Source organism: Talpa occidentalis, unplaced genomic scaffold (assembly GCF_014898055.3).
Source record: "Talpa occidentalis isolate TD23 unplaced genomic scaffold, MPIMG_talOcc4v2.1 talOcc4.8, whole genome shotgun sequence".
NCBI classification, from domain to species: Eukaryota; Metazoa; Chordata; class Mammalia; order Eulipotyphla; family Talpidae; genus Talpa; species Talpa occidentalis.
In genome coordinates this window covers 29,765,981-29,782,095 of record NW_023605194.1, presented here as the reverse complement: position 1 = coordinate 29,782,095, position 16,115 = coordinate 29,765,981, and the positions used below count along the sequence as shown (strand labels likewise).

The window sequence follows — 16,115 nt, the reverse complement described above, 5'->3', positions numbered from 1 at the left end:
CATCGAGTACCAGACGTATTCTATAGCAACAGTTCTTATATTGGTTGTGAAAGGAGAAGGGGGAACTGTTTCTGTATTCTTTGACAGGATTGGATGGGAAGTTCCCTTTTGCCTGTACGTTGTGCTCAGGTAGAGGAGTATCCAGAAAAGAACTCACCAAGGGTTCTAATGAAGACGAAGCCTTTGGTACAGGAAGATGAAGAGGTGGGACGGTTTTGAGAAACTGATTGGAAGTGGAAAGACCAGTACCCCGGACAGCTCCCCGCGAGCCAGCACCCTGGACAGCACCTCGAGGCCGGCGGCAGCAATGGAGGCGCTTCCTAAGTCATGCCAGGGCTCAGGACCTAACCTTTTGCTGTGACAGGGGCTCCTAGGCTCTTTGCAATTCCTCACCTTAGTCCCTGGGGTTGGCAATGGACGGAAAGTTTCCTTCTGACCTCAAAGATAGACAGCAAAGGCATTTAAAATCTCAGGCTTAGTAAGCCAGCTCAGGACCTTCCTCCTCCGGACATATCCATCTTCATCTACCCCACTCCCTAAGTTGCCAGGATGTGGTTACCTTGCAGATGGAATAGAAGAGGTACGATGAGACACAGGAAATGGGGAGGCAGTGGGAGGACCACAAAACAGGTCCCACAGCTTGGGTTTAAATACAGGCTTTACTGGGGTCTCCCTGGTGGCACAAGGGGTTAAGCACCGCATTATGAAGCAATCCGCAGCCTCTGCAGCACGAGTTCGATCTCTGGTCGGTCAGGGAGCAACCCACATGGTGTAGCAGACCTCTCCTGACTCTCCTGCTACTCCCCTCAGCAGTGTACTTTGGTCAATCTCCTCTTCTGTTCCCCACTCTGTCTCTGGTGGATCCTCTCCCCCCCCCTGCACCTCTGGTCTGTACCCCAGCTCTTGTATGCATAAATAAATAAATCTTTTAAAAAATAAATAAATACAGGCTTTACTGCTGGTGTCTTGGGTAAGTGACCTAGCATCTCCATTGTTCACCTTCCTCATTCAGTAAGGCAGGAAGAATAACACCTACAGTTCACTCAGACTGAGTGAGGATTAAATAAAACAGCACACACAACACCCTTGGCACAGAGAAGTGCTTAATAAGTGAATCTGTTTCCTTCCATAGAGGAACAGAGGACTGAAGGGTTAGGCATGATCCCAGAGATAATGGTTTCAAGCTCAAGAACAGCCATGAATTATATGGGTCTGAGAGCTGGGAAAGCTTCTCAGCTCAAGGATTTCACTGTTTTCAGTCAGTGATAGAGAGGTTCTACCTTAAACCAAATACCTCCCTCTTTGAATCAGGCAAGGAAAACAAAATATGGGTAAATAACAATTGCTCTGGAGTCTGTGAGACTGTCCTCTTTAAAATGGGAGCCACATCATAATGGGAGCCTCAGAAGAGGTCAGGTCTCAAACTAAATGACTAAAGAGCCAGACAGGTAACATAAATGCACGAAGCCAGCTGGAGGGAGCTGTAATGAGGTAGAGTATGTGTGCATACTGACTAAAGAACTTCCTATAAAATTTAAAATAATTCTCTGACCCCACTGTCTTTTGATAGCACCCATTTCTGCCCAAAAGCTGCAGTGAGTGGGCTCTCCTCTAAACTCTAAATTGAGAGACCAAGACTGAACTCTAGAGAGAGGTTGTGACTCACCCAGTCATTCAGAGCCAGGCCTGTCCCCATATTGCTTTTTCCTTCTCTCAGAGTGCAGTTTGGCTACTGCAGAGCACACTGGCAGCTTCTTAAATGAAAGCTTTTCCTCCTTCCCTGGGATATCTGGGTGGTTGGAGAGATTACACAGGTGTCAAGGCCACTGCCTCTCACCTAACACCCTGTTTCCAGCCTCTCACCCCACAGCCATCTCAGGGACCGAAGCCAACTTTTCAATGTCTTGGCCTCCCACTAGCGAAGACAGAGCCCAGAATTCCAATGCTCACCCAGCCAGACGGACAAGCCAGGAAGCTAGGATGCCTCTGTACCTTTTATATGATTTTCACAAGACCCACAATTGTGAAATGAGGAAAAAACAGCACATTTTACAGATGATAATAACAATAGCAAGTACTTACATCTCTCTTACTATGTGCCAGGCACCCTAAGCAGCAGGTATTATTATTACCTTGTTTCATAGACAAGACACTGAAGGGCAGAGAGATGAAATAGTCCCCTTCCACCCACCATGTTCACCCACCCTAAGCAGTCATGGCAGAGCTGGGAGCCATCTCAGTTGAGTCTCTAAAGTGCAAGTTCTTTGCACTGCATCATCTTGCCTCCTTTGGGGTGAGGAGCACAGGGAGGGAAAGAAAATGGACCTTACACTAGTTTGCTTTTGAGACCTAAAAGAAACATTTTTCACTCTGGGAGAGACAAACTGTAGTCTCAACAGCACAAGTCTCCCAACACCTCCACCTCACAAAGTATCTCCCACCACACACTGACAGAAACAGGGGCTCCACCTGCCATTCAGGGTCAGCGTTCTTTTGGGGGGACACATTAGTCCCAGTTCACAGCCAGTGTGGGCCTAGCTTGTTTGTTTAGAATCCTGAGTGCCATTGGGGCCGCCTTTTGCAAGGTGAGGCTCCCTCCAGAGCCTCTGATGAGAGCAAAGCTGCTGGGTCTTGCTCAGAGAGTGGGAGCAGCGCCCACGCGGGGTTTCCTACAACCCCAAGAGAGGGTCCCGGCCACATCACCTCCAGAGCTCAGCCGGGACTCCGAGGCAGCTCTGGAGATGGGCGAGAGTGTGGGGGGGGGGGCAGGCGGTAGGGAAGGGCGCGGGGCGGGGGGCCTGCTAGGAGCAGAGGAGGTAGGGCTGGGCTTGGCTCAAAGACGACCTGGGAGGAGTTAAAGTGGGGAGGGGGTGAGGCGGAGGGAAGGGAGTGAAGGCGGAGCCCTGAGGGCCGAGGCCGGACAGTGAAAGTCGAAAGCGGGGGTACTGCTTCAGAGAGAGTGGTGAGGCTGTAGGAGAGGGTTGGAAGGACAGGGTTGAAATTCGGGGCCCTGGGTGGGGGTGCCCCTCTATGGTCAAGAATTCTCTGCCGTGACAACATCCCAAAGGTCGGAACCCGGCCCAGCAGTATTACACGTCCCCTCCCTTCCCGGGGTGGAAGGGGCCAGGGGCGGGGCCAGGGAAAAGATTGGGGGGCTCCGTACCCAGAACCCCTCCAGTTACCGTCTCGCCTTCCAGCTGTGAGAACAGGTGGACGTCGGCTGGACTCACTTCGGGGAGGGGAGGGGGCGCTTCTTGCCTGCTGTACGCCGAGGTCCAGGGAGAGGCAGGTACCTGGAACTCACGCGTCGCCCTCGCGCTCCCGGCCAGGAGAAAGCGGTCTCGGAGCTCCCCCTTCCCCAGGGGGCGAAGAGAAGAGGCGAACCCCGCGGGTCCCAGAACTGGGCAGACAAGAGCCCCTGCCTGGCGCGGCGCACCCACCTCCAGGGGCTTGGTCGGGACTCTCCGCCCCAAGACCCCTTCCTGAGCCTTCCAGCCCAGGAGCAACTGGGGGGGGGGGACCCCAGCCCGGCCGCGCCCCGCCTCCGCCCCCGCCCCGCCGACGTCGTATTAGCATGAGCGACGCAAGTAGCCGGGGCACCACTCGGGGGCCGAGACTCGCCGCGTCACAGCCCCGAGTGGCAAGGGAAAAAAGAGGAGGCGACGGAGGAGGAGGCCAGAGCCGGCGCGAGGGGAGGGGAGCGCAGCGGCGGGGTGAGGAGCGCCGGGCGCGCGGCGGCAGCATGCCCCTCCGCCCACACCCGCGGTCTCTCGGCGCGGCGCGCACGGCTCCCGGAGCGCCCGCCGCGCAGCGCGCTCGGTCTCCGGCTCCGGCCCCTCCGGCCCCGCGCTTCCCCTGACCGCCCCAGAGCCCGGCGGCGGGCCCCAGCTCGGCTCCAAACATCCGCGACGTCTCGCCGGACAGGGTCCTCGCTTTTCCCGGGGTGCAGGGCCATGAGCCCTGCAGCCACCTGAGGCACAGGGGGCGCTGCGCGGGGCGGACCGCGCCCCCGAAGTTCTGCACCCCAGTGTCTGCACCGCAGGGCAAGCGCGTCCGCCCCGAGTGGAGGCGTTCTCGGTAGAGCGGCCGGGTGGGGGCAATGGAGCCGTCGGCGCCCACGGGCCAGGCCCGGGCAGCGGCCACCAAGCTGTCAGAGGCGGCGGGCGCGGCGGGCGCGGCGCTGCAGGAGCCCCAGCGGCAGCGGCGCCTGGTGCTGGTCATCGTGTGCGTGGCGCTTTTCTTGGACAACATGCTGTACATGGTCATCGTGCCCATCGTGCCCGACTACATCGCTCATATGCGCGGGGGCAGCGAGAGCCCCACCCCGATCCCCGAAGTGTGGGCGCCCACCCTGCCGTCGCCCACTCTGGCCAATGCCAGTGCCGACAGAGCCAACACCTCGGAGTCTCCGACGGCAGCGTGGCCAGCCGGGCCTGCCCTGAGGCCCCGCTACCCAACGGAGAGTGAGGATATGAAGATCGGGGTTCTGTTTGCCTCCAAAGCCATCCTGCAACTGCTGGTGAACCCCCTGAGTGGCCCCTTCATCGACCGAGTGAGCTACGATGTGCCGCTGCTGATCGGCCTGGCTGTCATGTTTGCCTCCACTGTGCTGTTCGCCTTTGCCGAGGACTACGCCACGCTCTTCGCCGCGCGCAGCCTGCAGGGCCTGGGCTCGGCCTTCGCGGATACGTCCGGCATTGCCATGATCGCCGACAAGTATCCCGAGGAGCCGGAGCGCAGTCGCGCGCTGGGTGTGGCGCTGGCCTTTATCAGCTTCGGAAGCCTAGTGGCGCCGCCCTTCGGGGGCATCCTCTACGAATTCGCGGGCAAGCGCGTGCCCTTTCTGGTGCTCGCCGCAGTGTCGCTGTTCGACGCGCTGTTGCTGCTGGCGGTGGCCAAGCCCTTCTCCGCCTCGGCGCGGGCGCGGGCCAACCTGCCCGTGGGCACACCCATTCACCGTCTCATGCTGGATCCCTACATTGCAGTGGTGGCCGGGGCGCTCACCACCTGCAACATCCCCCTTGCCTTCCTTGAGCCCACCATCGCCACGTGGATGAAGCACACTATGGCGGCGTCCGAGTGGGAGATGGGCATGGTCTGGCTGCCGGCCTTTGTGCCGCACGTGCTAGGCGTCTACCTCACCGTGCGCCTGGCGGCGCGTTACCCGCACCTGCAGTGGTTGTACGGCGCTTTCGGGTTGGCAGTGATAGGCGCCAGCTCGTGCGTGGTGCCAGCCTGCAGCTCCTTCGCTCCTCTCGTGGTCTCGCTCTGCGGCCTCTGCTTTGGCATTGCGCTGGTGGATACTGCGCTATTGCCCACGCTCGCCTTCCTCGTGGACGTGCGCCACGTCTCGGTCTACGGCAGCGTCTATGCCATAGCCGACATCTCCTATTCCGTAGCCTACGCGCTAGGGCCCATCGTGGCTGGCCACATCGTGCACTCGCTTGGCTTTGCGCAGCTTAGCCTTGGCATGGGCCTGGCCAACCTGCTCTATGCGCCAGTCTTGCTGCTGCTGCGCAAAGTGAGCCTCCTGACGCGCTCCCACTCCGAGCGCGACGTGCTGCTAGATGAGCCACCGCAGGGTCTGTACGACGCTGTGCGCCTACGTGAGCGCAACGCACCAGGCTTGGACAGCGGGCCGCGAAGCCCGCCCGGTCCCTTTGATGAGTGTGAGGACGACTACAACGACTACTACACCCGAAGCTAGCCGTCCCTCTCCTCCTCCAGGCCGCTCACCGTCTCCCAGCCCTGGGGTCAAGGTGACTGCTCTGTGAGCGCACTGACCAGCTCAGGTTTAAGGCCCGTCTCCTCCAGCGAGTTCCCCAGCGCCGCCCTGGTCTTGACGTCCCCTGCCCCATCCCTCTCCAAGACCCCTTCAGTGCTCAGCTCCCTTCTGTCCCATGGATCCGTGGCGCGGTGAAGAGCGCACAGCGATGCGCTCGCTCCTGACAGAGACTAAGAGACGCGCGGGCCGATAGCGATACCTTGGGCTCCCCTGTGTAGAGTCGTGCGCCTTTCTGTCCTTCCTTTTCTTTCCTGCCAGTGCCAACTTGGCCCGCTGCACCGCGGTGCCTTCTTCCCGAATTAATAAACCATATCTGTCCGAGACCGAGGAGTCTCTTTACTGGTGAGGGTGGGTGGGGGGCACAGGACAGGGAGATTGAGCTGGGTCTAGCTCCAATCCAGGTCTGAGGCAGGTGGGCAGGCAGGGAGCCTGTGGCTCTTTTGTTACCTGGAAAAGGACTTATAAAAGAAGCAAACGCAACAAGGACGCTCACCCACGGGACACCCTGGTGCACGCACGCCCTTAAGCTCCACAGTCCTTTTCTCCCAGGCCAGAGCAGCACCCCAAGGCGCCACCCGGGGGAGCCCGCTCTTCCCGATGCTCTAGGCACCACCCTTGGAGGATAAGCCAGCACCAGCCACCAAATGCCGAGCCTCCCAGGCCCCGGCTTCCCTTCAAGCCCAGTCTGCCCTGAGCAGCCTATGAAGAGGAGTAGAGGCTGAGCTGTTCTGGGTCTCTGGAAAGTGTGTTCTTTAGAGAACACCGTTCTCTCCCACCAGGAGTGGGGGAACAGTTGTTGGTGTGTTTGGTGTGTCCCTGCTGTGCAGGTCTGAGTGCTGGTGTAAGTAGGGACTGACGAGTGTGCATGTGTGGGAGCTAGTGCCAAATCCTCCATCCCTCCACCCCCAGCCCTACTCTGTCCGTCACCACCCAGGTGTGACCACCAAAGTCTCCCCACCTTGAGTGTGGGTTCCCAGTCCCCTACACCCATGTTTGGGTGCCGCTCCCAGTCTGGAGCCTGGGCCCGCTGACAGCCGCTGAGTGCGCTGGATTCCAGGAGGCCACCATGTTGGTGTACAGCCGAGTATGAGACAAGCCTCTTGGGGGTCTGCTCTGCTGGTGTGTCTGGGGTGTCCTCTGTCTGAGTGTCTGGCCATGTGGGTGTTTGCCTGGGCAGGGGCTGTCCGTGTGTGCCTGCGTAAGATCTACATGGGGGCAGAGAAGAGCGCCTTTGTCTGGGGGAATGTCTGCCTCGGCAGAGTGTCCCTAAGCATCCCCAGGTCTGCAGCCCCCTCCCCCATAGTTCCAGCAAGAAAAAGGTGGGAAAAGAAAAGGAGGATCTGTAGGGCTCAACAAACATGTTTTTTAAAATTATTATCACTATTGTTATTATTATTTTTTGAAAGGAATTGCAGATTGTAGTGGGATTTGAGCTGCCTTAGACGGTGGGGCGGGCACGGATTTCCCCAGAACTAACCTTCCCCAGTCTTCTCAGCCACAGCCTGGTGGGCATCCTAGGGCTGGAGGAAGGTTGGCGCTGGGGCGGATGGGCTGGGGGAGCGACGGGAATGGGCAGCGCAGCGCTCTGCACCCCTTTCTCCCGCTCGGATCCCCTTGCCCTGGTAAGAGCCGGTCTGGGAAGCCGTCTGAGTCGGAGACAGAGACCGGGAGGTGGGACCTCAGAAAAAGGCAGGGGTTGGGGGCGGAGGTGAGGGTGAGGGGGGCGACAGCGGACCTGCGGGGAGAGAGACGGGGTGGGGCTGGGGGAGGGAGGAAAAGCAGAGGCGGGGGAGGGAGGAAAAGGAGGAAGGCGAGGACAGGCGCGGCCGGGCTGCTCGCAGCCAGTCGGGAGGCTGCCGGGGCCGCGCGACGTCGGAGGCTCCACCGCGGACAGAGGCTGCGGCCCCCACCCCCGCGCTGCTGACCCGCCCGCCCCCCCATCCTTCCGGCCAGCCGCCCGGGTCCTGCTGGGTGCGGTGCTCAGGCGGCCCCGGCAGCACAGCCCTGGAGAGCAGGTAAGGGCTGGGCGGGCGCAGCGCAGCGCGGGGAGCGCAGCGCGGGGAGGGGAGCGCGCGGAGCCGAGAGCGATGGGGGAGGATCTGTCCAGCGACCGTGCGGGGACCAAAAGGCTCCAGGATCCGCTGAGTCCTCTGAGCCCCGAAGGGAGCCGTCGTCGAGGGGGAGAGTGTGGAGACCGCAGGATTCCGCGGCTCTGGTGCTTCCCTTTCTAGAGAGGGGCCAGGGACACAGGGGAGTTGCACGATGAGAAGTTGGGGTAGAGCCCGGGGGAGAGCTTGGTCTTCAGGCCCCAGAGCTACACGTTCTTTTTCTCGTTTCTCCGAGACCCCCAAGTGCGAACGTCTGCACTTTCTGTGCCGTCAGAGGGTCGGCAGACTCCACCCGACTTCCCTCAAGTGCGGGCGCAGCACCTGCCTCTCTGACTCTGCGGAGGTGGGAGGTGGGGAGGGGCTTTCAGTGGCAAGTATGAACCAGGTCCCAGGCAATCCCTGGAGCAGAGTGGAAAAACCTTTGATGCCGAGGTTGAGCTGGCTTGGGTCTCCCCTGCAGAGCAGATTCCCCTCCAGGCGGCCTTCAGAAGCCAGACTGGTGGGAGCTGAGTGTGAGCACGGATCCGAGGGTCACAGACCTACTACAGACTGGCAGAAAGATGCAGACATGCATAACACCTTTTAGGCACTTGACCCAAGAGCCAAGGAGGAAGAGGAGCTGGCCAGGGGGTGGGGGGCCACACCCTCTCTTTTGACCTCCCTGAAACCATCCCACTGCTGTCCTCTGTGCCTCTTCAAGACATGAGGTCCCAGAGGCTTAACTAGTGTCTTCTTGCTACGACCCTGGCCGGGGACCAGGGCAAGAGGATGCCTCTGCAGCACTGTCTCCGGGACCTTCACCCACCTGCCCTTGTCCTCAATGCCTCCTCAAGCCTCCCCACACAGGGATGGACCCTCACCTGGGGGCCGCCCCTTCCCCTTTGTGGTAGGTAGGGGCAGCCCCTATGCTCCAGTGTGCAGGTGGGTCTGGAGACCGCTTGGTTTGGAGCAACCTGGCTGGGAGCTTGAGATGGCTTTGCAGTCTCTGTCCAGCAATGCCAGGCAGCCCCAGGCTCTCTACCTCAGGACTTGGTTCATTCACCTTTCTGGGTGTTCTGTCCTGGGGTCAATTGTGCCTCCTGCCTAACCTCCAGCTGGCCTGTGCCTGCTTGAGGTGGGGAAAGCATCAGGTGGGGTAGTGGAATGGACTAAGCAACAGCTCTAGGTTCTTAGGAGAAAACAGGTGATGGGTGAGGGATATCATGGGTGTATGCCCCCGCAGGCTTGGGCTGTGGGGCCTCTGAGGGTCCTACTAGCCTTCAAATCTGGTCTTTGCCCCTGTTGGCTCTCTTGCTCCACTCCTAATGCACTTTCAAAATTGATCCAACAATCTCCAGGCTGAGTCAGGTGGCCCCTAGGAGCCTGGGCTGCCCAGCTCCCTGTTCTACCTCCCTCAGCATTCCTATGCCAGCTAGACTGGCAGCCTGCAGACTAGACACTGCCCAGGTCACTGCCTGCTCTCCCTGCCTTGTCCACAGACCAGGTTCCCACTCAGTGCAGAGCTTCCTGCAAACAAGAGCTTCCGAGGGCCTTGTGGGTATTCAGCACACACTCACGCATTCCTTTTCCTGAGATACCCAACCCTGATCCTGCTCCATACTAGCCACTGGGCTAGGTCCCAGAGATGAAGCCGTGAACACAAATATGGAAGTCTGGTCTTGCCCTGGAGAAACTCATTGTCTAGTGGAAAAGAGATTTTAATCAGCCAGCACATATCTACGGGCCCCAGGCCGGAAGGAGCAAGTGCTCTGCCAATGATCCTAGGTGGATTCTGAGTGGGCAAGCCCAGCCCTGCTCCTTCAAATGCTGCCTGCAGTGGTCATTTGCGTCTGGGGATGGTAGTCCTATAGAGCAGGTGCCAGCTAGAGGCCCATTTCAGGCCATACCCTCTCCCATTTGGGGGCTCAGAGAGGACACTGTGGTGAGGGGGGCTGATCTGAGGGCAGGAGATTGGGAGCAGGTCAGCAATGCGGCCCTGGTACACTACTATCCAGCTTAGGCCTCCCCCTAGGCCTCGAGCAACAGGGGTGGGTTGGGCTGAGATGTCAGATTGTGGGAGGTGAAGTGTCTGTGGCAGGTTTCTGTGGTTGTTGTGTTGATGCCTCCCTACTTCTTGGTCCCCAGGTCTGCACCTCTGCGTGGTCCCCAGCCACAAGTCACCAAGATGCCCATCCTGGACAAAAAGCCCCATAAAATGGCAGCAAAAACTAGGAGTGAGGAGGAGCCCGTGAGTGACTTTTGCATCCCTTTCTAGCATTCCTGCTTGCCCCATTCACATGCCCTTGCTTCCAGACTACTCCTGAGGGGGACTGGACCCCAGCTTTTCACTCTCCTGGATAGGAGGCCCTGCCCCAAGCCTGCTGAGGAGCTCAGGAGGGCCTGGGGAAGCTGGAAGGGGGACTTGGGGAGAATGTTGAGGGAACATTGACAAACACATTTCCTATCCCCAAGGCCAGGGAGAGCCCTTTACCTGGGTCAGGTACTCCCTTTTCTCTGGGGCCCCTCTTGCTCCAAGTTCCATTTCCAATAGCTCTGCCCTAGCACGTGGCTGAATTCCCTCCTCTGGCCTTGTGACATTCCAGCTCCAGCTCCCTCATTCATGCAGCCCCGAGGCCTTCGGTGCCATCTTCCCCTTGACTTGAGACAATACTCCTCCTCCTGGGTGGCCATCCTCTCTCCCCTGCCCCTTCCAGTGGGAAGAGCAGCACACCTGACCCAGCTTGTGTGCTTTGGTTTCTCCACCACACTGGTCTTTTTGCTACCTGCTTCTCCCATCGGCCTGACTCCTGCCCCTCCCACCTCAGGGTTTCATTTGAATCCCTGATCAGAACTTTATGGCTTTTCCTCATGGAGTTGCTCACCACTTCGTCCAGACCTCTGCGGTTGACAAGATCTTCTGTGGTTCCATCTGGCTCAAGGCATGTCCCTCCCTTTGGACTGTGGCTTCCTTGAGAGCACACCCTGTTGCCATTGTATCCCAACTCAGCCCTGAGCCTGACTCACACCAACTGCCCAGAAAGTGTGCACTGATCTGGGACCCCCGGGGTTCAAACTCTCTCCTCCTTAGCATAAATCCCTTCCTCTGGCCCCAGGCGTGGGTCAGAGGCCCAGAGTCTGGGGAGGAGCCCTAGGTCTGAGATATCTGGGTGGGAATGTCCTTCCTGCCTAGCTCCTTCTTACCTGTCACCTGGTTATGACCCAGACTGAGTCCCAGCACACTGGCAGAGCTCTAGGAAGGGGTGGTCTATTTGTAGCAGGGGCCCAGCCAGACCTGCTGACACCCTTTTTTTTTAAAGGTAATTTTATAGTTTATTTATACAAGAGCTGGGGTACAGGCCAGAGTGGCAGAGGGTGAGAGGATTCACCAGAGAGAGAGTGGGGAATAGAATAAGCAGATGAACCGAAAGCACTGCTGTAGGGAGCAGCGGGAGAGGCAGGAGAAGTCTGCCTCACCCTGTGGGATTCTCCCTGGTTGGCCGGGGAATCGAACTGGTGCTGCAAAGGCTGCGGACAGCTTCACAGCGCTGCTCTCAACCCGCCGAGCCACTGGGGAGGCCCTCAGCTGACGCTCTTTACCCGGGCCGCCAGTTAGGCTGGGCTTTCTGTGGGTGCAGGTCCTGTCACCCACCGCACAGACTCTTAGGCCCAAGAGAAGGAAGAGGGAACCAGAGCCGCTGGGTGGGGGGTAGGGGGCTGGTTCCCTGGCAATGGTCTGGGCAACCTGGAGTGCTGCCCAGAGTCATCCTCAAGTGTTCCTCAGGGCGGGGGAGCCCAGAGTTGGCACTGACACCTCCTCCCTCCCCTTAGGGGAGTGTGCTCTAGAGACAGGCTCAAACAGGTAGAGGATTCCCTGTGCTCATCAGCACATTTGCTGGTTTGTCTGGCCAAGGCTGCCTTGGGAGCTCCAGCCCTGGAAGAAGCAGGAGCAAAGCTTTCACTCCGCACCCCACTGGGGTGAACATTCAGCACCCCATCACCCTAGGGAGAAGACACCCTTGAAAGAAGGCGGTCCCTATGCAACTTTGCAAAATTTAAACAATAACCTGAAAAGTCCTGACTTCCCACTGTCATCAGCTACTTGAGGAAGAAGAAAAGAGAAAGGGGCTGGGAAATGGAGAAAGGGGAAGGAGAAAACAATGATGGAGGAAGGAGCAGAACAGATGTTGTATGAAGACTGCTTTCAGCTCTCAGCTCTGCCACCAATTTACTGGGTGATCCCAGAGTTGTCTTCCATTCTCTGGGCCTCAATTTCCTCATCTGTAAATGGGATTAAAACATCCCTACCCACGTTAACTGTAACCTGTGGCTAACATATTACACAGGTGAGATCCCTGTGTGAACACAGCTGGTAAACTGGGGCCCAGATAGGAGGACTTGGATGGGGAATTCTACTCAGGCACGGTCCACAATTTGGGGGTCCCCAGAGATGATGGGTTTCCTCTTAGGAATCCCTCTGGGAGGATAAGAACAGTAACTGCATGGCATTTTATGATATGTCTATTTGGGACCAGTTGTTTCTCTCATTTAATCCTCTCTGTACCCCACTTAGGCAGGACTTGTTATTTATGTCCCAATGATGAGGAAGCTGAGGCTTGTAGAGGTTAAGAGAAGAATTTCCACCATACTCTCTCCCTCTCCCCCACCTACCCCATGCCCACTGGGAACAGAAGACTCTCCCTGAGTTTCATAACTGGGAGGGATTTAATAAGAAACCCAGGGCATGAGTCACCATCGCAGAAAACATCTTGCAGAATTCTAGTCTTTAGGGCAGCAATGAACTCTGCCTCCCACCCAAAACCATCCTTCACCTGTCAGATCTCTCCATTAAAGTCACACTCTTTGGGTCCAGAGATCAGTTGGATTCTGGAGCCCCAGCTCGGAACAATTCCTAAATTAAGAGTGACCCGCAGCCAACAATATCAATAACGGAGCTATTTTATCTTAGACTTACCTTTTTACGCTTATAAGCACCATAAAAAGAGATCCACATCATGATCTCTTTGCTCCTATGAGAGTTAGTAGTTACTATCCTCATTTTACACGAGAGTAAAGTGAGGCAGAAGTAAAGGTGATTTGCTCAAGGTCACACTCTTGTCAGCATCAGGGTCAGGGCTCAAACCCAGGAGTACATGCTACCAGCTCTGGGGTCTTTCCCTCTGCACTTTGTCCCAGCCCGGGGCAGGGCTTGGATAGGAGTCTAAGCAAGCAGGATCTTCCTAAGTTCATAATTCTGCTGAACTGGGCCCTGAAACAGTTAAGTCCCAGAACAGGAAACAAGGATGGGGCAACCCTGGAGACACACTTGGGGATAGGCACGGCTCACATATAAGAAGGGACACAATAAAGATTTATGCACCCTCTTTTCCAGGAGCTGCCCAAACTTCCAGTGCCTCCACTGCAGCAGACCCTGGCCACTTACCTGCGGTGCATGCAGCACCTGGTGTCTGAGGAGCAGTTCAGGAGGAGCCAGGCCATCGTGCAGCAGTTTGGGGCCCCCGGTGGCCTTGGCGAGACCCTGCAGCGAAAGCTCCTGGAGCGGCAGGAGAAGACAGCCAACTGGGTAAGAGTTGCTGGCAGGAGGCAGGCAAGCAACCCCTGGGCGGGAGTAGGAAGTAGACATGGAGGCAGAGAGATTTAGAAAAGCGGCAGGCAAATAACAAAGATGGGGCAAATGGGCACATAGGACGAGAGAGACACAGGAGGAAAGAAAGGGGTAAGGCTGGGGTGCAGACCAGATGTGGGATGGGAGGTAGGGTTAGGAGGCAAAATGGGCACAGATGGGGTGGGGGGGGGTCAGGGAAACAGCAGGATGAAAAGCAGGAACAGGACACTCATAGGAAGGTGGGGCAGAGACAGGGATGTGGCACCAAACAGCTGGAGTGGGAAATTGGGGTGGACGAAAGGTGAAAGTATAGTGCAAAGATGAAGGGCAGACATGGTGGACTGGGGAGCACTTGGATCCCAGCACCCCCCCCACCCCGAGGCTCAGTGTTTATGGGGTGAATGAATAAAAGAGGAACCTGATGCGGTGTCCCAGTTGTCCCTCGGGACTGGGGCTCTCCGCAGGCACGGTGCCTCTGTTGGGAAGGAAGTGGGGAGCTTGGAGTGTGGAGTCATGGCCCCCCTCCCTACCTTGCCCACAGGTATCTGAATACTGGCTGAATGACATGTATCTCAATAACCGCCTGGCCCTGCCTGTCAACTCCAGCCCGGCTGTGATCTTCACCCGGCAGCACTTCCAAGACACCAATGACCAGCTCAGGTGAGGCACAGTGCTCCTGGGATCGCAGCTTAGGAGTCCATCCTGGGGAGGGGATCCAGCCCCTGCTCCAGGAGGGACAGGCCCAGCTGTCCTTAACTGAGCTTTCTGAGGCCAAGTAGCCCCGAGACAGCAGCCATTCAGGTCATGAGGTCAGAGGGAGGGGAGGTGAGGCTGTGAATGACAAACATGAGGTCTGCCTCAGAATGAAGGGGTGGCACTAATGGGACAGAGGGGGCAGGGGAAGAGGCCCCCATGTGTCCCCATGTTAGTCTTGACCTGGCTGAGGCTCTGGGAAGAGGGTGTTCCCTCTGCTTTGGCCAGTGTCCTTGTCCCTGGGACACACAGCCCCAGGCTGAGGGGGCCTCTGAGGCTCCAGCTCTAAAGGGAGGCTCCAGGGGGTGGAAATGTCTCCTTCCCATCAGCCACAGCCGCCAGAGCCTGTGCCATCTGCTGCAATTTCAGAGCTCACTGAGCCGCTGGAATGATCTCCGGGCCCACTATGACGTTGGAGGGCCATTTACACAGGCGTCGGGTGGGGAGGAAGGGTCTCCCTGCAACATCAAACCCAGACCCCAGACCCACATGGGGTTCACTGCGGGGACATTTGTCAGGGAGGAAAATAAAACAAGAATCAGGGCCAACCTTGCTGTATGGGCAGGACCCAGCTATGCCTGGAAGTCCCCTCCTTCCTGACCAAGCCCACCCAACTGACCTGCTTGTTGGGGCATCAAACCTGCCCTGCAGCCAGGGCCTACCTGGATGAAGGAAGTGAGTGGAGGGATGAGCAGCAGTTCTCCAGAGGAATCAGAGGAGACAATTTATTCCCAATGCAATTAGCCAGGACTTATCATTCATGGACAGTTTGGATGGCACAGTCCTCTGGCACAGTTCTCTGGCACCACACCCTGCCCCCCACACACACCTGCTTTCCTTTCCACTAGTAGTAAGGGAACCAAATTACTCACTTTTCCCAGAAGACTGGATTTCCCCAAAGCCCAGGGGTGCTGGCCCAGTCCAGCATCACTGCCTTTTATGGGAAGAACCATACCCCTGACCATCCAGCCCTCTCCCTGGACTCCTCTCACTTCCTCCCACCTCTCCTCACTCACCTTCCAGTTTCTCTGCCTCCCCTACCCCTTCTCTCCACTGGACACTTGAAATCCAGCTTGTGAAGGACTGACAGTATGTGAGGGGACAACGGGAACCCCATGTGATTAGCACTCCTGGGCCTGGCATCTGGTGGATAATCACTGTGTTTGGGAAGGTGGGAGAATAAGTTGAAGAGAGCGTGGGGCAGGGGTGGGGTGGTGTGTGGATCTGGGCCCTGAGAGGAAAGACTAAGGCTGCATCTCTCTGCAGGTTTGCAGCCAACCTCATCTCCGGTGTGCTGAACTACAAGATGCTGCTAGACAGGTAGGCCTGGCCCAGCCTGGGGCGTGTGGTGGGAGTGCCTGGTTCTGGCACAGCTTGCCTCCCTGCCACACTGGACAGAGCTTCTAGAGGGCAGGGATCTTAACTCCAGTCACAGAACAGTTCATCCCACCCCACCCTCTGCTTCCCCAGCCTCAAGATGACTTTGGCCCTGGCCAGTCTGAACATTAGCAGTTTTTCTTCTTTGGGTAAATACTGTCCTTCCTTGATAGCTCTAAAATGCTGCCTCCTGCATCATGTGCGGTAAATTAGTGTGTCAGGAATCCAGAGAACATACCATAAGGTGAAGGAAGGGCTGTGGAGCGAGGTGCTACTTGTTATGTGAGTGGAATGATCTCTCCACTCCAAGCCTGTTCCTCAATCTCACTAAGCTCAAGGAATGACATGGTTCAGGTGGAAGAGACCTGCATGAGCACAGTGGGTAAGCACTGATTCTAGGGGGAAAACCCCCTCTTTCCAAGCCCCAGCTTCCCCAGGAACTTGGAGAGAGTGAGAGGACCTGAGGTTCCCAGAGGCAGACACTGTAAGA

At 57.5% G+C, this 16,115-nt stretch overlaps 2 protein-coding genes across 2 annotated transcripts in view; both read left to right on the top strand.

Annotated features, from left to right (window-relative positions):
• Positions 1-4,099: 4,099 nt before the first annotated feature.
• On the top strand, positions 4,100-5,707 carry SLC18A3 (solute carrier family 18 member A3). The gene has a single exon (XM_037497816.1). It carries the CDS (start codon positions 4,100-4,102, stop codon positions 5,705-5,707), a length of 1,608 nt encoding a protein of 535 aa, XP_037353713.1.
• Positions 5,708-10,057: 4,350 nt separating this feature from the next.
• CHAT (choline O-acetyltransferase) overlaps positions 10,058-16,115 on the top strand; it is a 40,150-nt gene continuing 34,092 nt past the window's right edge. The window contains exons 1-4 of the mRNA XM_037496284.2: positions 10,058-10,120; positions 13,262-13,453; positions 14,037-14,155; positions 15,515-15,568. Of these exons, the coding sequence (XP_037352181.1) occupies positions 10,058-10,120; positions 13,262-13,453; positions 14,037-14,155; positions 15,515-15,568 (428 nt within the window). The remainder of the gene's footprint in view (positions 10,121-13,261; positions 13,454-14,036; positions 14,156-15,514; positions 15,569-16,115) is intronic.